The 20,022-nt window shown below is 38.0% G+C and overlaps 1 protein-coding gene and 1 long non-coding RNA gene across 5 annotated transcripts in view; one reads left to right on the top strand and one right to left on the bottom strand.

Annotated features, from left to right (window-relative positions):
* Window positions 1-20,022, top strand: part of nbeaa (neurobeachin a) — a 913,644-nt gene that overhangs the window by 281,314 nt on the left and 612,308 nt on the right. For all 4 annotated transcript variants that reach the window (XM_072577218.1, XM_072577214.1, XM_072577213.1 and 1 more), the window contains one exon: window positions 6,287-6,725. In XM_072577218.1, coding sequence (XP_072433319.1) covers window positions 6,287-6,725 — 439 coding nt within the window. The remainder of the gene's footprint in view (window positions 1-6,286; window positions 6,726-20,022) is intronic.
* The window catches only part of LOC140481281 (uncharacterized), a 146,690-nt gene that overhangs the window by 73,074 nt on the left and 53,594 nt on the right, over window positions 1-20,022 (bottom strand). The window lies entirely within an intron of this gene.

Genomic DNA, 20,022 nt, shown 5'->3' with positions numbered 1-20,022 from the left:
ATCCAGAGTTTAATATTCTCTTCCTTCTAACAGTGTGATTGATATTCTGTTCTTAACATATGCAAGGGAGCAGGGATAGCCTCCTGACTCAGACAGTGTATTTTTTTATATGCCAATTGTAATTTATGACATTTTGAGAACCTGGTTGCCATCTTACGACAAACTGGTGGATGGAATATCTATTGTCCAAGTTCACAACAACTGCTGGTCCAATTGAAAAGAAGAATAGAAGATAAATTTTGCTTGGCTTTTCAGGGGCCAGAAAGAGAGATCCACTCTACATAACCAAAGAAAAGACCCCATTTCCCCATCTCTGCGCTGGGATTTACCTGATTTTGTAGAGCTCCAATGCTGGTGCACTGTGTCATGAAGTAATTTGCTGCCTTGAGCTCAGATGCAAATGCAGGCTGGATTTCAAAATGGTCTGTACCTGGCGTAAGGACTATTGAGTAGCTAGCTGGGATTAAGCAAACACTACTTGGAAGGAAAATCTTGCCAAATCTGTCATTATTTTTGCAAGTTTTTTTCAAAGGTATCTTTTTCTAAAAGTGAAATAACAATTTTTATACAGTAATTTAAAATTCATTTTACATAACTTGAAGGATTACAGTAAAATAGTTTGTTACATTATTTCTCATTCTTAATATAATTAAAGTTTTGCACGCGAGATAATTTTTTTAGCCATTTTTAGTCGTTTTTAGTTGCATTTTCTTACATTGAAATTTGTTTCCATGTTTTTTTTCATTTTGATCATTGTAGCTTTAGGATACTACACAAATTACATTTTGGAGGACTTTCATTTGTTTTGGATATGCACTGTAAACCATGAGTTTAATGTGTAGCTTTTTGTATTATCTAGGGAGATGTGTAAACTTTAAATTTAATATGATTATCTTGACTTATTTTAATCAGATTAGGTTCTCAAAGTCTTAATTAGATGTAGCTATCAAAAATCTTGCCATTTTTCTATGTTTTCCTGCAAAATTCTGCTGTTTTTTTTAAAAATGGAGTTGAAATAGGGAAAAATGCACAACCAGATGCAAGTAAGTTCTTCCTCAACCAAAGCTGTACCGAGTAAACTGGTTATTTGAAGACCTTCTGTTCATGTTCTTGTTCATTGGTGCTGGTTTAATGCACGCACGTTATTAAAGGGAGTACCTGCATTTAACAAACTTAACTGGCAGTAATTTATTGTAGCATGCTTCATAAATCATGGTGAAACAAGACTTTAAGAAGGGTACAACAAAATACTGCTGCTCAACAATTGATGTCACTGACAAAACTGATGTCCATATTTTTGTATAATTTAAGAGTGATCTCATTAGTTGCTTTGATAAAAGGTATTAAAAAGGCATCTGGCAACTAGCTGACTCAGCTGAGGCCAAAGGTCACTGGATCTTGTAATGTGCTGCCTGTCTGTGCGGGGTGACCTGACCCTAGTACTCCAGAAAACAGATGAGAACTGTTCAAAATTTACAAGCTTAATAGCTTTGTAGATTGCAGATAGTAAAACTTAAAGTTTTTGTAACTATTGCTGTTCTCTTTTAGATTGATGGAACAAAATAAATATAAATTCTTGAGCCATTGTAATTTTGTCATTAATGCTTTCTGTCTCAAGGTGGTTGTAAGCTAATAATTTTGCTACAAGTTCCATTGAAAAGGGCATTATGGTCTTGCAATATATGTGTTTAGTTGAAAATAGTTAGATGTATCATTTCAGTATTTAAATATAGGTGTAGAATCCAATATAGGTGTAGAATCCAATAAACACAGTAGAACACTTTACTACAATTGTAAAATTTAAGAGGTCTCCATTTGTATTTGTGTTGAAACGCCTCTTTAGAGTTTGTGAAGCTGTCTGAGTTGTTTCTTATTAAACGTACACTTTTGATGTAGCTTGTTTTCATACGTTACATCTGTATGACGAAAAATATACAGGACTTAAAAAGTAAATATTTGTGTATTTCCACTGAAGAGCAGTGTGAAATAGTTATACACACACACCAACAAACCACCTTTCCCAGTGGTTAATCACAGCTATTGACAAGGTGTGTGAACTGCAAGGGGCACTTTGTCTAACTTGGTTGAACACAGTGTAAGAGTGGCACCCTGTTAATTGTATTAAATCCAACTAACGGGAGATTATATCCTCCAGGGAGTCTTGCACACTGGAGTGAAATTGGGCCTTAACACTGGATTTAAATCCAGCAGTAGTAGTTTATGAAATACAAATGTCCTGCAGTACCGTTAACATACTGATGTAAACACAATTAAAGAAGTCATACTTTACATACTGTTAACAAAATTGAAGTTTTGACTCCTGTTGCTAATTGCTAGGATCCATGTTTCATGTGACCTTGTGTGGATTTGTGATGAGACCATAATTATAATATCCGTAATGGTCAAATAGCCAGCCAACAGAAAATGTCTAGGTTCACAGATGACAAATGATACATTATTCACTTTAATGTAGTAAAGGGGGCCTCATTGTCATGTAATACACTCCTTGTGGTGTTAACGTTTTCAGAAGATTGGCACAGAAAAAAATGTTTTGATCCCATTTAAATGAAAAATGAACAAAAGGAAGCATAATGGGCTGAATGGTTCTGAGGAATTTATTCTATCTGCTATGAACACAAATAGCTGTGTCTCAGACTCACTTTATGCTGTCGTCTTACAATGTTTCATGTTCCAGTGTGCTGTTGTATGTTCAGTTCAGTCTAAAATTATTAAAAAATAAAGTTTAAATCGTCCTGTCACAACCTTAAAGTCATTTTTTTGTGGCTTCCTCAATCTGATTTTACATATTCTTTGGACCTTTCATAGTTCCAAAGAGCTTAATACGTGCAAAACGTGTAACAACACTATCTAAATAGGTATTCTAAATACCGATTACATAACATTGTACAATAATTGAATATTATTTTATTAGTTTTGCTTAACGATACCACATTCTTCTAAGCAATGATAGTGAAAATATAGGAAGTATGACATATCTTCAATGCAGATTAATATTCTGTACCTGACCTTTAAATATTTGTACATTTCTACTCATTTGGCAGTCATGACATTTTGTGTCAGTCTTCAGTGGAAGACAAATAACATGCCAAACATTGATGTTGTGTTGGACAAGCTAATGGGTCTAAAGGGAGACAAGTCTCCTGGCTCTGATGGAATGCATCCCAGGGTATGAAAAGAGAAATGACAAATGTGCTCATGGTCATTTACCAAAGTTCGCTGGACTCTGGGGCAATTCTGGCAGATTGGAAAACAAAAAAATGTGATGCCACTGTTTTAAAAAGGAGGTAGACAAAATGTGGGTATCTATAGGCCTGTTAGCTTAACTTCTGTAGTGGAGGTAATGCTTGAATCTATCATTAAGGAAGAAATAGTGAGATATCTGGCTAGAAATTGTCTCATCAGGTAGAGTAGAATGTATGTAAATGTGAGGTCGTCCATTTTGATAGGAATAACAGCAAAATAGACTATACTTAAATGTGGAAAATTGCAGCATGTGTGTAGAGGGACTTGGGTGTCCTGTGCATTATTCACAAAAAGTTGGTTTGCAATTGCAGCAGGTAATTAAGAAGGAAAATAGAACATAGAGGGACGCCGTTTAAAAATAGAGAGGTTATACTGCAGCTATATAGGGTGATGGTGAGGCCATAACTGGAGTACTGTGGATTACAGTTTTGAGAAAGGATGTATTGGCAGTGGAGGGGGTACAGAGGAGGTTCACCAGATTAGTTCCAGAGTTGAGATGGCTGGCTAATGAGAGATCAAGTAGAATGTGGCTGTACTCATTGGAATTTAGAATGAGAGGATGTTTTAGATACATATAAAATTATGAAGGGCGTTAGGAGCAGAGAGGTTGTTTCCACTGCCAGGTGCAACTAGAACTAAGGGGAATAGCCTCAAAATAAGGAGGAGCAGATTTAGGACTCTGTTTGAGGAGCTTCTCCCAAAGGATTGTGAATCTATGGAATTCCCTATTCAGTGCAGCAGTTGAGGCTACCTCATTGAATTTTTTTGAGCAAAACTAGATTTCTGTATAGTAAAGGAATTAAGAGTTTATGGTGATTTGGCAGGCAAGTGGAGCTGAGTCCATAAAAAGATCTGTCATGATCTTGTTTGATGGCAAAGCAGGCTTGGGGCCAGATGGTCTATTTCTCCTATTTCTTATGTTTCTTATCGCAAAAATGTTTCACTCGTGAATTAGAGTCATAGAAGTTTACAGAATGGAAGCAGGCCCTTTGGGCAACTTGTTCATGTCGTCTAGTTTTCATAATTAATCTCATCCTATTTGCCTACGTTTGGTCCCTATCCCTCCATACCTATGCCATCCATGAACCTGTCCAATTGTTTCTGAAATGACTCCACCACTACCTTTTGACTGCCTGTTCCAGAGACTGACCCACCCAATTGTCTGAAACAATTGCCCCTCTGGACATCTTTGTATCTCTCCCCTCTCACCTTAAATCTATGCCCTCTAGTTTTAGACTCTTCTCCCCCAAAGAATTGTTGTCGAGGATCTACCTTATCTGTATCCCTTATGACTTTCCAAACCTCTAAAATCTGTTATCAATTTGCTGATTACATCGTTTCACTTAAATCCTTATTGAATGATATTCAATATGCACAACACCTGCCACAATGTACAGATATATAAAATGGTAAAGTAGAATTGACCTAAATCTGGCCGTATTCTTTGTTAGTGATTTCATAGAATCATAGAATCCAAATAAACTGTGCCCTTACGAGGGAATAACCTGCTGCCATGGTCTAAATGTGCAGCTGCAGAAAAATCAAATGCTCAAAGAATTGTACCCTGGCAGGAATGCTTCTTTCAGAAATGAAGACCTGAAAAGTAATTGGCATGTCAAAATTTAAATTTTGAAATGAGTACTATTTAAAATCAGCAATGAAAACAATTGTACAATTAAAAGCATCTGTTGAATCCCTTGAATGAAGTTTTAAAAAAGTTTTTTGTTGAAAGTTTAAGGAATACATTTGGTATTCTACAGTTTATATTTTCTCGAACAAATAATATGCAACAAAATACCTTTTTTGAAAACTAAAATGCATGAAAATTGTTATTGCTGGATTGTAAAAGTTACACCACAACCTGCTGCTTTTGTGTGCAAATAAAAAATGGCAAGATTTATGCAGAGAAGTAAAAATAAAATATATTTGTCTGTCTTTTCACTATAATGGATAAGTAGGAAAAAATATACAAAAAATTCTAATCATAACGATTCATTGTTTATTGCAATTGTGATTTAAACAGTTTCAAGAGCTATTTTTATAAAATTAAGCTTTATAATTAGCTATCTTTTAAAAAGAGAGAATTGTGATTGTCAGAGATTAAAGCTTAAGTTTTCTTCCTCTGTTAATATTGAAACCAGTATTTGTCAGACTATTGTGAATTATCTGACTATATTCATGCATCTACATTCTCAACACAAGGTAGGTTTTATTTAAGAAGCAGCTATTCTAGGCTATTACTTACTTTAACAAATACAGACAATGTTCCAGAAAGATGAAATTAAATACAAGATATTTAAAATCCAGTTTATTTAATGATAATTTGAAATGTAGCAAATGTTAAAAGCATAACATGTCTTTAAAGATAGCACCAGTTATTTCAAATGGTATCTAACAATGTAATGATAAAGCCACTCTGGTGCAGCATTTCCATTTGATATGTGTGCTAATGATGAGCTTGCATCAATTGCAGCAATATGATAAAGAACCTCAGCAATTAAAACACTATCTGATCACTAAAACGCCTTTTTGAATATTACAAATTGTAAAGTGTAATTCAATAATAATGAAAAATATTATTTTTCCTGCCTAATTTGATTAAAGCAGTAATATTTTTCCATTATCCACATGAAGTCTCATGCTGTCAGGAGTGTAAACAAACACTGATTTCAGATTGCAGATGTTTGGCTGATATTGAAATTATGTAGAACTCCAGTAAAGGATATTTGCTTGCATATAATGCTAAAGGCAAAGCCTGCTTTCACACTTTGTTCAAAATTTGAAATTGAAAGCCATTATTTGAAATGCACGTTTAAATCTATGTATAGGTTTTTCTTTTGAGTTATTACCAGTTTATGTCGGATCATCAAAGTTTTTGCACTTTTTTGTTTAAATCTTTTTTTCTATGGTCAACAATAAAAAGAGATCTTCTGAATGTTAAGTTGAAAACTTAGGTTAACTGCAGTCTTATTTGTCTCCCAAGTTCGGTAATTGATTTTTTTAGTTTTTTTTTATTTTACAGAGAATCCTGTTACTTTCCCTGAAGGCAACAAAGAAAAAGAAATTCTAACACCGATTGAAGATATACATGTTGAAAGCTCTCTTCCACATACTGATTCAGGCATTGGAGAGGAGCAAATAACTGGTGTTTTGAATGGCTCTGATTTGGAAACAGCAACTGTGCCAGATGCAATGAGTGAACTTTTATCTTCCTTGTCGTCTGAAGTAAAGAAATCCCAAGAAAGTTTAGCTGAGAGCCCAGTTGAAGTACTGAAACCAAGTTCATCTGTGACGAGTGTCAGCCAAGGAAAAGGCATGAATGTCAAGGAAATTCTGAAAAGCCTTGTTGCAGCACCTATGGAACGTGCAGAATCTGGACCTGAACCTGTATCATACCCTGATTCAAGTGTGAAAAGAGAAGCTCAGACTATTCTTCCAATGCAGTTTCATTCCTTTGACAGGTGAAAAGCCTCGATGTTGTTTTAATTTATTCACCAACCAGTGTATTTATGAATGTGAGTGATGCGGTGATATTGGTGAGAGGGGAGAGGTCTCCAGGGGGTTCAGAGGCAGATTGAACAGCAGTATCACATAACCCAAGCCTGTCGTCTTCACGGCTCAAAGGCATAATGGGAGGTGGCAGCTTGAAATGAGTTGCCACTGCAAAGTGTATTATTTTTGAAATGCTTTCACACAAATCACTGAGCACCACATACAACTTTGTTTCATGGTTTAATGTCATCACGAGGCACAAATTGGTGTGTCTAATTGTTTGCCACCTGCCAGTGAAACGAACTGCCAGGGAGACAGAAGGATCTGTTTGTCTATCAGGCATTCAGGCAATTGAGAGTGACAACATCAAAAATTTCACTTCAACGGCTGAACCTTTGATCGGCCTTTAAGGGACTTCACTCTCTTGTGCTTCTGGTCAACTGAATTTTTCAATTAGTTTAGATATATTAGGTTCCTGCTGCCTCATCTGTCTTTAGGAAGATGTAATTATATTATGAAGAGTCTAAACAGATTTCTAGTCAAAGAAGATCCAAATTCCCATGATGGCACTTCTAATAATTAAAAAAAAATCTTTAGAGAACATTCTTTATTGAAATTTTTTGCAGTCATTAGGTATGCTACATTTGGTTACAAATGTGGAGTCTGCTCCCATTCAATTTAGACAGTTTTCTAAATAGTTTGTAGTTTATCTTTTAACGAAAAATGTAGTTGGAAATATAAAGTTGCACAAAATGCTAATCTAAATTATGGTTCAATTTCTCAAGCATTGAAATGAAGGGAAATAGTTTGAAGAAGCATTACAGTGATAAATTTTCAGATTCCAAAGCAAATACTGTATTCCCTTGAAAGGAAAACTCATGTATAGTTTTCCGTCTCATTTGGAATGCTATATCTTTTTAATAAAATGAACCACAGACATTGAACTTCCCATTTGCATTAGGGTGAGTATCTGCCATTTTAAGTTTTGTATCTTCAAGGAATCATTCTTCCTGTTACACTGCTGGAATTATATTCTTTGAGCATCACATTCCATTCTGTTTGCAGTTTGTCAGTACTGCAGGATTTGCAAAGTAATAAATTCCTGAATTATTCAATCTATGGGAGTGTGTAAAGCCAGGTAGATTTGATACATATTCTGAAAGTACAATCTCTTCCAATTATTAGTTCTCTTCACACAATATGAAGTTGGGAGGTAATGGTCTACTGTTGTTATCACTAGAGTATTAATCCAGGAGCCCTATGTAATGTTCTGGGGAACCAGGTTCAAATCCCACCATGGCAAGTGGTGGAATTTCAGTTCAATAAAAATCTTGAACTGAGAGTCCAATGATGACCATGATATTGTTGCCAATTGTCAGGAAAAAACCATCTGGTTCACTGATGCCCTTCATTAGTGGCATTATTCTGGCCTACATGTGGCACATAATGATGTATCAGAGTCATACAGCATTGAAATAGACCTCTGTCCAACTAGTCCACGCTGACCATCTTCACAAACTAAACTCATCTCACCTGCCTGCATTTGGCCCAAATCCCTCCAAACCTTTCCTAATCATATGCTTAACCAAATTAAACATTGTAATTGTATCTCCATCCACCACTTCCTCTGTAAATTCATTCCGCACATGGACCACACTTTTTTTTAAAAAAAAAGCTCCTCATGTGCTGCTTAAATCTTCCACCTCACACCTTATAAATATACCCCCAAGTTTTGAACTTCCCTATCCCTATCTTTGCTGTTCACCTTTTCTACGTTCCGCATGATTTTATAAACCTCGACAAGGTCATCCCTCAATGTCAAGTGAAAAAAAAACAAGCCTATTTTTATAACTCAAACCGTCCATTCCCAGCAGTATTTTGGTATATCTTTTTCGAACCCTCTCCAATTTAATAATGTCCTACATATAGCAGGGCAACCAGAACTGAACACCCTACTCCAGAAGAGACCTCACCAATGTCCTGTACAACCTTAACATGACATCCCATTTTCTATGCTCAAAGGTCTGAACAATGAAGGCAAGCGTGCTAGACACCTTCACCTCCCTGTCTACCTTTTGTCACAAATTTCAAGGAATAATGTGCCTCAACCCCATGTCTTTCTGTTCTACAACCCTACCCATGGCCCTACCATTGGGCAAGGGAGACTGGTTAGCAAAGTTAGATCTGATGGAATACAGGGAGAACTAGCCATTTGGATACAGAACTGGCTCAAAGGTAGAAGACAGAGGGTGGTGAGGGTTGGTTTTCAGACAGGAGGCCTGTGACCAGTGGAGTGCCACAAGGATCGGTGCTGGGTCCTCTACTTTGTCATTTATATAAATGATTTGGATGTGAGCAGAAGAGGTATAGTTAGTAACTTTGCAGATGTCACCAAAAATGGAAGTGTATGGACAACGAAGTGGGTTACTTTTGAAGTATAACGGGATCTTGATCAGATGATCCAATGGGCTGAGGAGTGGCAGATGGAGTTGAATTTAGATAAATGTGAGGTGCTGCATTTTGGAAAGGCAAATCAGGCAGGACTTATACACTTAATGGTAAGGTCCTTGGGAGTCAGGCTGAACAAAGTGACCTTGGAATGCATGTTCATAGCTCCTTGAAAGTAGAGATGCAAGTAGATAGGGTAGTGAAGAAGGTGTTTGGTATGCTTCCCTTTATTGGTCAGAGTATTGTATACTGGAGTTGGGAGGTCATGTTGCGACTGTACAAGACATTGGTTTGGCCACTTTTGGAATATTCTTGTCTCCTCCTTATCGGAAGGATGTTGTGAAACTTGAAATGGTTCAGAAAAGATTTAAAAGGACGTCGCCAAGGTTGGAGGATTTGAGCTATAGGAGAGGCTGAATACACTGAGGCTGTTTTCCCTGGAGCGTCAGAGGCTGCGGGGTGACCTTATAGAGGTTTATAAAATCATGAGAGGCATGGATAGGATAAATAGGCAAGATCTTTTCCCAGAGTTTGGGGAGTCCAGAACTAGAGGGCATAAGATTAGGGTGAGAGGGGGAAGATATAAAAGAGACCTAAGGGACAAGGTTTTCACGCAGAGGATGGTGTGTATGTGTGTGGGGAATGGGCTGCCAGAGGAAGTGATGGGGGGTTGTACAATTGCAATATTTAAAAGGCATCTGGATGGGTATATGAATAGGAAGGGTTGAGAGGGGTATGGGCCAGGTGCTGGCCAGTGGGACTAGATTGGTGTGGGATATCTGGTCGGCATGGACAAGTTGGACCAAAGGGTCTGTTTTCATGCTGTACATCTGTGACCTTAATGACTCTAAGTACTAGTCTAGCCAGTGATGCCAGATCCTGTGAATGATGAATTCCTGTGGACTGATGAAGGGCGTTTGCCCGAAACGTCGGTTTTCCTGCTCATCGGATGCTGCCTGACCTGCTGTGCTTTTCCAACACCACACACTGCTAAAAGTTGTGTGTATGGGGAAAAAGATTCTTGCTTCTCTTTCCAAGTTTTTACTTTATTACTCATTCTTGGGATGTGGATGTCGCTGGCCTGGCCAGCATTTGTTGCCCATCTATATTTGCTCTTGAAGATAGTGATGACTGCCCTTCGAAGTATCCTTAGGTTTTTCTGAACATTATTAAAACAATTGACAATTGAAAGGAAGACTTCAACCTCACCAGTATAATATAGTTATTGCACATCTCAGTTCAACATTCCTGATTACACAGAATAAGGCACATGAAGTGAAACACAAGCTGGGAACTGGAGTGGCCATTCAGGACTTGAGCCTGCTTTACCATTCAGTATGAACATGACTCTCAATGCCATATTCTTGTTCTCTCGATACCTTTTGATGTCTTCAATATCTAAAACAATTATCAAATCCTTTTTTTTAAACGTTCTAAGTGGCTCAGACTTCTGTCGAAGTGAATTTCACAGATTGACCACCCTTGAAGTTTAGAAATGTTCTTTTATCTAAATGGCCATACCCCATATTCTAAGAAAGTAACCCCTGTTTTTAGAGTCTCCAACTGGGCAAACATCCTTCCTGCATCTAGTCTGTTTTGCTCTTTTAAAATTTTGAGTTTTAATTAAATCGCTCGTTCTTTGAAACTCTAGTGAATAAAGGCCTAGTTGATCCAATCCCTCAAGGTCATACAATAACCTTGTCATCTCCAGTATCGGCCTAGTGAACCTTCCCTGCGCTATCCCTGTAGCAAATATATCTTTTCATAGTTAGACCGAAAATGCATGCAACATACCAGATGCAATCTCACCAAGACCCTATAAAACTGCAGTAAGACATTCCTATTTCTGAACTCAAATCCTTGTCCAATGAAAACAACATACCATTTGCTTTCATAATTGCTTGCTGCACCACCCATTCACTCCTATTGTCTGGTCTACAAGGGTATCTGGATCCCTTTGTACAGCCATATTTCTCCATCGTTTAAAAAGTACTCTGCCATTCTGTTTTTTTTGGAATGAAGTGTATAACTTCACATTTATCCATGTTATGCTGCAACTCCCACGTGTTTGCTCACATGCAAGTTGTCAAAATCACCCTGAAATCTCCTTGCATCCTCCTCCAGTCACAAACCCATCTTGGTGGTATCAGCAGCAAACATGGAAATACCACATTTGGTTCTCTCATACAAGTGATTTATACAAGTTTTATATGTGAAGAATGACTGGGGCACTAATTACTGAAAAAGACTCATTTATTCTTGGTCTCTGTTTCCAGTCTGTCAACCAGCCTTCAGTCCATGCCAGTACACTGCCTCCAATCCCTTGTGCTTTAATTTTGCCTACTTAGCCTCTTATTAAAAGCTTCTTGAAATCCACATATCCACTGGTTCTCCCTTATCTGTTGTACTAGTTACATACTCGAAAAAACTCCAGTAGATTAGTCAAGCTTGATTTCCTCTCCTAAATCCATGCTGAGTTTTGTGTACTTCCATTAATCCTTTCCAAGTGTTCTGTAATCACGTCTTTTATAACTGATTCTACCATTTCCCCACTATGGGATAACCCATCTGGAGTTCTGTTTCTTTGTCCCTCCTATTTTAAATAATGGGATTACATTTGCTATTGTACAATCCACAGGAACTGCTTCAGAGTCAATGAATTTTGGAAGATGACCATCAATGCATCCAATGTTTTCAGTTCCCCTTTCTTTAGTATTCTGGTGTGTGGATTATCAAACCCTGGGAATTTAACAGCTTAGAACTCCATTAATTTCTCAAGCATTATTTTCTTCAATACTGATTTTCTTCAATTTCTCTCTTTTACTAGACTCTTAGTTCCCTAACGTTTCTGAAAAATTATTTATCTTTTTGAAGACAGAATTATATATATTTCACACAATTATTCTTGCCATTTCTTTAATTCCAATTATAATTTACACCATTTCTAACTATAAGGACCTACATTCATTCTACGCTATTTATAGATTTTTCAGTCAGTTTTTAATGTGCTCTGCAAATTTGCACTCATGTTCTATTTCCCCCTCTTGATGTTTTTGGCTTTTATTGCTGAATTCCAAACTGCTGCTTGTTCTCAGATTGGCTGCAGTTTCTGGCAGTTTTATGTGCTTCCTCTATGAATCTAATACTTTGCCTAATTTCTATTGTAAGCAGGGGTTGAGTCACTTTTTTTCAGTTTTATTTTTGCATCAAATAAAAATTTAATACATGCATACATTACTTAAATATGAGCCATTTTCTATCTACCACTATCGTTTTAGTAAGGTTCCCCATTTTGTCATTTTTGTATTTCCTAACCTTGTATACCCTTTATTTATTTATGGCCCTAGTTTCGGATTAAACAGCTTCACTGTTCACCTTGACGGAAAATTCTACAATTCTACTCTTTACTAACTGACTCCAGACAAGAAGATTTGTTAATTAATCCCTTCTCATCGTACAATACCCAGTGTAGGATAGCCTGCTCTCCAGTTGGGGGTTCTCATATAGCTCGAAGAAAATCATCATAAATGCTGCAGGAAATCCTCCTCTTAGATTGGACAAACTAAACTAGCAATTTATACTATGTGTAGATCACAGTCACCCACGATTACAATTGTAACCTTATTGTATGTGTCTCTTACATCCTGCTTAACGTCTTCCAAAACATCTCTGCTACTGTTTGGGGGCCTGTCGACAGCCCCATCAATATTTTCTGTCCCTTGGTGTTTCTCATCTCCACCCGCACAAATTCCACATCATGTTTTTCTGAGGCATTATCCTTCCTCACTATTGCTTTGATTTGATCCTTTACGAACCATGCTGTCCCCAACTCCTTTCCCTGTTTGTCTATCCTTCCTAAATATTGAATACCGCTGGATGTTTAGTTCCCAATCTTCTTCCTGCAGTTATCTTTTTGTAACTATACCATAATTGTGTATATCCATTTACATTGTTGTGAATGCTCCGGACATAAAAAGAAAAGTCTCTAAAGGTATTGTATTTTAGACATTGTTGGTTAATTTAGTTTTATTTTGCATTATGAATCTATTTATTTTTCTGCCTTCTATTTTTCTTCTCATTTTCTTGTCTTTTGTTTTTATCTTGTTTCCTCTTCTCTATCTTCCTGCTCAGGTTCCCAACCCCACCATTCTAGTTTAAACCTTCCCTGAGAGCACTAACAAGCAGCCTCTTAAGGACATTGTTCCCAGTTTGGCCTAAATGCAACCACCTTCCTCAGAACCAGTACCAGTATTCCCAGGAAACTGAATCCCTTGTCCCTTTTACTAATTTTTCAGCCACTTATTCATTTGATGTATCCTGTTATTTTTATGCTTGCTAGCATGTGGCACTGGTAGTAATTCTGAGAGTGTTACGTGCGAGGTACTGCTTTTTTTTTAATTAACGTTCTCATCCCTTAAACAGCTTTTCTCTTTACTTACATTGTGGATACAGGTATGAACCTTGATGAGTGGATTTTCAGCCTTCTCCTTCAGAATGCCCTGCAGCCTGTACAAGCCCTCATGGGCTCTGGCACTAGAGACATAACATACCATCTTGGGTATCTCTTTTGTGGCTGTAGAAGTGCCAATCGGTTTTCATTTTTAATGAAGCCATGTATCCCTACTACTACTCTTCCTCCTCTCTTGTGCTGCAGAGCCGACCATAGTGGTCCTCCTTGTGCTAACTTCCTGAGAAGTTGTCTTCCCCAACAGAGTGCAAATTTATATATCTTTTTGCAGAAGGGGCCGGCTGCGGGTGAGTCCAGCATTCCCTGCCTTCCTTTACTCTGCCTCGTGGTCACCCATTATGTTTTGCCTGTTAAGTTTTACCTGTGTTGTGAGCACCTCACTTCAATGTGCTGTCCATGGATACCCCACAGTGAGTTCATCTAAATTTCCAGCTTTGAAATGCTGTTAGCAGTAGCTGTAGCAGGACACACTTCCTGCACACACAGTCAACAGAGATACTGAAAGTATCCATGACTTCCCACAGAGCACAAGAGGAACATGTCATGCATGCAAGCTCTGCTGCCATGACTTCCTTTTAGTTTAATTATTAGTTACTTTGTTTAAAGAACGCTAATTATGCAAGGGACTTTATCCACTCCAAACACTCTCATCACAGTCCAAAGTTCCTACCTTTTGTTTAGTAGACTGCGACAGTTTAATTAATAAAAACAAAATAGAAGTCGAGCCCTCACCTGACCGTATTCTATATTCTTCCTAGTTTAGAGCTCTTTATAGATGCACACTGGTAACACTGTCAACTGTGTCCACTACCACCAGCACTATCTCACTGAATTCACTGCTCTCCTCATGCGTTTTTTTAAAATTGAGTTTACCGCTCTTACGCATGGCTTAATACTGAGTTCACCACTCTTCTCTCATGCTGCTTTATACCAAGTTCACTGCTCTCCTCTTGCACTGCTTACTTGCATCACATTCCTCTCAGTCTAAAGTGAATGCTTTTTGAAATGACGAAGTTGCTGTAAAGGAACACTTAAATAAGTACACGGAGTAGTTTATTCTTAGTGGTTTCTATTGTGTAAGACAATAAATGTGAAAAGTTAGCCAGGCTGAAGCTGAAGCTCTGCCCACTTTGATGTATAACACAATCACTGTGTGGAGCATTGGGTATTTTGAGGCAGTTGTGGGCAGTTATATTAGAGACTGTCATGGCTTTTAATCATCATATTAACATCAGTATAATGTAACTTATACATGGTGACTAAGATATAGTAAACCTTTTCTCGTTCCTGAAATAAGTGTGTTTTCTGTTGAGACCTATTTGTGGTTCATTATTCACTACAAACTACCTAGGCTAGCAAAATTGGAAGCAGCATTCTACCTGAGGTACCAGGTGTTATCATCAATATTATAACACATTTCTATGCCTCAATAATTTTGCTGATCTCTTCTTATCCTCATTATCCAAGTACAGCACAGTTGGCATGTTCCTTTATTGAAAAGAACATGAAAAATAAGAGCAGGAATAGTCCAAATGGCCCTCAAACTCTTTTGGCATTCAATAAGACTATGGTTAATCTATTCGCTCCCATTTTCCTGCCTTAATCTCTATCTTCTGATTTCATTAACATGGAGAAAATGACTGCTGATCTCAGTCCCCCACCGTTCTCATAATTGAATACATTGAATCTGAAAGAAACAAATCAATAACCCCGTAGGTTATGGCACCTCAAGTACATATCCAAGCATATTGCAGATGTAATGAAGGTTGCTCTCTCTACTACTATTTCAGACAGTAAGTTCCAACAAGAGCTGGTTCAAAATAAAATTGAAACAGATTGTAAATAGCACTGGTCATTGTGTCGTCTCAAGTTACAAACTGCCAATCCAAGAACGAGCTTCTAATTCCAACTGTCTTAGTTTTTTAAAAAATTAATCCATGTTAATAAAATCCCAATGATGTCATGCCCACTAATCTCATCAAGCTTAAGAAATAGGACCAGGAGAAGACCATAACCACCGCCACCATTGATTATGATCATGGCTGATGTTGGTTTTCAATTCCACTTTCCAACCTGCTTGTCATATGCCTTAGTTCCCTGTAAGGCCTGTCTACCTTAGTCTAACTAAATTTATTCAACAATCGCATACCTATAGCCCTGCACGGGAGAATATTTCAAAGGTTCATAGCCCTTTGAGTGAAGTCATTTTTTTTTCCTCTTCCTCTGTCTTAAATGATCAGCCCCTTATCCTCAAACTTACCTCATTAGTTATGGATTATGGAGCTCCGAGAAATTGTAAATAGTTAATTAGTGGCTAGCTTGAATTGTTTGTTTTAAAGCTGATGTTTTTAGGAAGTGTTAAGTAGAGGTTTCCCTCACAAATGTCTTGTCTGCAACTGGGGCTAGTGAATATGAGAGTCTTGCTTTTTTTCATTTGAAGCATTTTTTTTTTCTTTAATTTGGCAAATAACTGATTACTCAAATTAAGAGAAGTTATTGTACTGTGGCTTTAAATGGGGGTATGCAAGCTGAGGGAAGCTATAGCTAGTAAATTAGTGGCTGACTTACAGGTATTTTTAGGCCTAAGTTTTCAGGAAGCATAAATAGAGGCCTCTTTCAGTACTGCTTTGGTTGTCCAGAGTATTAAGAGTGAGGTCACTGAGGGGCTAGGTGGAGGTGCATCTCTATTTTACCTTTTTCAGCTACCTGGAGTTGCTTGTAACTTTGGACCCGGAAGGAAAAATTGACAAGTGAGCATTGTTAAATTATTCCACTATTCTAGTTGTAACAGGTTTTAAAGTTACAGGGAGGACCAGTCAGTTTGGCCAAGTAAAGTGTACGTTCTGCTTTGTTTCCGTATGACGTCACACGCAATGTGTCACTGGTAAACAAGTCCTGCAGAAAGTTTCACCTGCTGCAAAAGTTTGAACTGCAAGTTTTGGAAATTGAGAGGCAATTAGAATCACTGTCATTTATTCACAAAGTGAAAGGCTCTGTGATAGAACGTTTGAGATGTGGGGTTAGAACAGTTCAAAGGGGGAATGGATGACCGCGAGACGTCCTAAAGAAGCCTGATTGGCATTGTTGGAGTCAGCTGAGTCAATTTCGCTTGTGAATTGATATCTACTTTTGAATACTGGTGAAGACAAGAGTCCAGTCAGTGGCACCACAAGTGCCTCAGCTGTACAGAGAAAGGAGGAGATGGAAGATACAAAAGGGAAGAGCAATATTGGTATTCCATACTCTGGTTCTGACAGGCATATCTGTGACCATTGACATGACTCCAGAGTGGTATGTTGCCTCCCTATTGCCAAGGTAAAGAATGTGACAGAGTTGATGTGGGATGTTTTATGGTGTGGGTGATCAGCATGCACTACACTGGTTGGTTCCAAATGACTTGGGTATAAATAGTTATATGGTCCTAAAAGCAGATTTGAGGGATTTAGTTAGGAGAAAGGCAGAACACCCAAAGCAGTAGTTTCATGATTGCTCCCAGTCCCAATTACTTGCAAGCATAAAAGGAATTGAACATGTAGCTGGAAAGTTGAGAAAAGTGGACATCAGATTTCTGGAGCATTGGGATCATATGTGGGAAAGGTGACAACTTGTGTAAGCCAGGCAGTCTACACTTGAATAGTACTGGGATAAATAGACTCGAAGAGAGATTTGTGAATACTGTTGCAGAAGATTTAGTCTGTGAGACCCTGATGAACAATTAAGAGCAAAGATTGAAAGGTACTTTATCGGTGCTAGTGAAAGGTGGAGGAAGCGGAGATTAAAATGTGTACAGCACAGAAATTTGGCACTATTTTGTAAGAAAAAGATGTATAGCAAATAAAACCATTGAGCTCAGTGCACAGATGAACATGTGACAGCATTATATCATAAACATTTGATGGCATCTTAGCTTAGATAGAAAAAAGGATTGGAACTTGGGTCCCTGGAAAAAATATTTTCAGGTAAGATGGAAAATAAAGTATGGCGGTATAGTCTTATTGATTAAAGGATCAATTAAGATTGTGAGGAGGGATTATATAGTAAACAAAGCACCAAATGAGTTAATATGGGTTGACTCTAGAACAAAAAAGAGGCAACCACTCGACTAGGCTTGGATTGTAGATCCTCAAATATCGGGAGAGAGTTAGAGGAGAAAATGCATAGATTTCTGAGTGCAAAAATTACTGGACAGTCATCATAGAGTCATAGAGATATACAGCACGGAAACAGACCCTTCGGTCCAACTCGTCCATGCCGACCAGATATCCCAACCAATTTGGTCTCACCTGCCAGCACCCAGCCCATATTCCTCCAAAACCTTCCTAATCATACACCCATCCAGATGCTTTTAAAAAGTTGCAATTGTACCAGCCTCCATCCCTCTGGCAGCTCATTCCACACCCATACCATCCTCTGAGTGAAAAAGATGCCCCTTAGGTGTCTTTTATATCATGCCCCTCTCACCCTTAAACCTATGCCCTCTAGTTCTGGACTCTTCCACCCAAGGGAAAAGACTTTTGTCTATTTACCCTATCCATGCCCCACATGATTTTATAAACCTCTATAAGGTCACCCCTTGCCTCTGACACTCCAGGGACAACAGCCCCAGTCTTTTCAACCTCTCCCTATAGCTCAAATCCTCCAATCCTGGCAACATCCTTGCAAATCTTTTCTGAACCCTTTCAAGTTTCGCAACATCCTTCTGATGGGAAGGAGACAAATTGCACACGATATTCCAAAAGAGGCCTGACCATTGTCCTGTACATCCACAACATGACCTCTTTGCTCAATACTCTGACCAATAAAGGAAAGCATACCAAACTCCTCCTTCACTATCCTATCTACCTGCGACTCCACTTTCAAGGAGCTATGAACCTGCACTCCAAGGTCTCTTTGTTCAGCAACACTCTCTTGGACCTTACCATTAAACGCATAAGTCCTGCTAAGATTTGCTTTCCCAAAATACATCACCTCGCATTTATCTAAACTAAGCTCCATCTGCCACTTCTCAGTCCATTGACCCATCTGATCAAGATCCCTTTGTAATCTGAGGTAACCTTTGCTGTCCGCTACACCACCTATTTTGGTGTCATCTGCAAACTTACTAACTAATAGTTGGGAATTCCAACTATCCAAATAACTTCTGAAATCCAAACAGAGCAAAAGGCACAAAGGCCACAGAGTGCAAATTTTATTCAAGAAAAGGTATTTTAGCCAACATGAATTAAGCCCAATGAGAAAGATCACAGTTCCAGATCTGATTTCAGGAAACAAACCTGGGCAGGTGCAGGAAGTAGTAGATGGAGACTATTTTTGACATTGTAATCATAATGCAGTTAGATTAGCATCATTATAGAGAGAGACAAAGAGCATAGAGTAAAAGTTCTAAATTGAGAAGGCAAATTTTGCAAAGCTGAGAAAGCATCTGGCATAAGTGAACTAGATATATCTACTTGAAAGGAAGTATGTGGAAAATCCACAGGAGGTATTCAAGTTTGAGATTCGCTAGAATCGACAAGCCCAGTTTCCCCATAAAGGAAACAACTGGTATTGAATTTAGAAGCTCCAGGTTATCCAGAAGTATACAGGTTGTGATAAAGAGAAAGATCGAGTTCATGACAATCTCAAAAATGTAAATCTTTAAGAAGCTTAGAGGAGTATCAAATACAGGACTGAAATGAAAAGGAAATTAGGAAAGGCTTTGCTCTCAGCAGAGGCCCCTTCTCTTTTTCATATCTAACATTTACACCTGTGAGACATTTCCCATTGCTCCTTTACCACCTTAATACTGGCTTTGTCTTTACTCCAGGCATTCTCACCATCTGTTCCCTTTGTTTCTTTTCCTTCTCCTCTGTCACTAGCATAAAAATCATAATTTTCCAGCTGCTTTCAGTTATACTAAAGAGTTATACTAAAATCAAAACATTTAAGCCATTTCTCTCTCCACACTTGCTAGCAGACCCGCTACGTTTCTCTAATGTTTTGTTTTTTATTTCTGATTTCTAGCATCAGAAGTATTTTAGTTATGAATGCAAAATATTGGCTGATAAAGATGTTTTCAGTACATTAAAAGCGACAGAATGACGAAGACAAAAGGTAGTGTGTGCCTAGAATGCAGAAGATGTGGGAAAGATCCTAGTGAGTGTCTATGTCTTCCAATAGAGGCAGGATGATACAGACATTGTCGTTAAAGAGCAATATGAAATACTACTTCAAACAAGTGTAATGAGAAGGGGAGTATTGTAGGACTCACCTTGAAGGGGGTCAATTACTGGGGCCAAATGCATTGTACCTTAGGCTCTTAAAGGAATCCAAGGTATAAATCCCAAATGCTCTGAAAATCATGTTCTAAT

Source organism: Chiloscyllium punctatum, chromosome 9 (genome assembly GCF_047496795.1).
Source record: "Chiloscyllium punctatum isolate Juve2018m chromosome 9, sChiPun1.3, whole genome shotgun sequence".
In the NCBI taxonomy this organism is placed as follows: Eukaryota; Metazoa; Chordata; class Chondrichthyes; order Orectolobiformes; family Hemiscylliidae; genus Chiloscyllium; species Chiloscyllium punctatum.
Note: the sequence above shows the minus strand (reverse complement) of the source record. Positions and strands in the feature narration are given on the sequence as shown.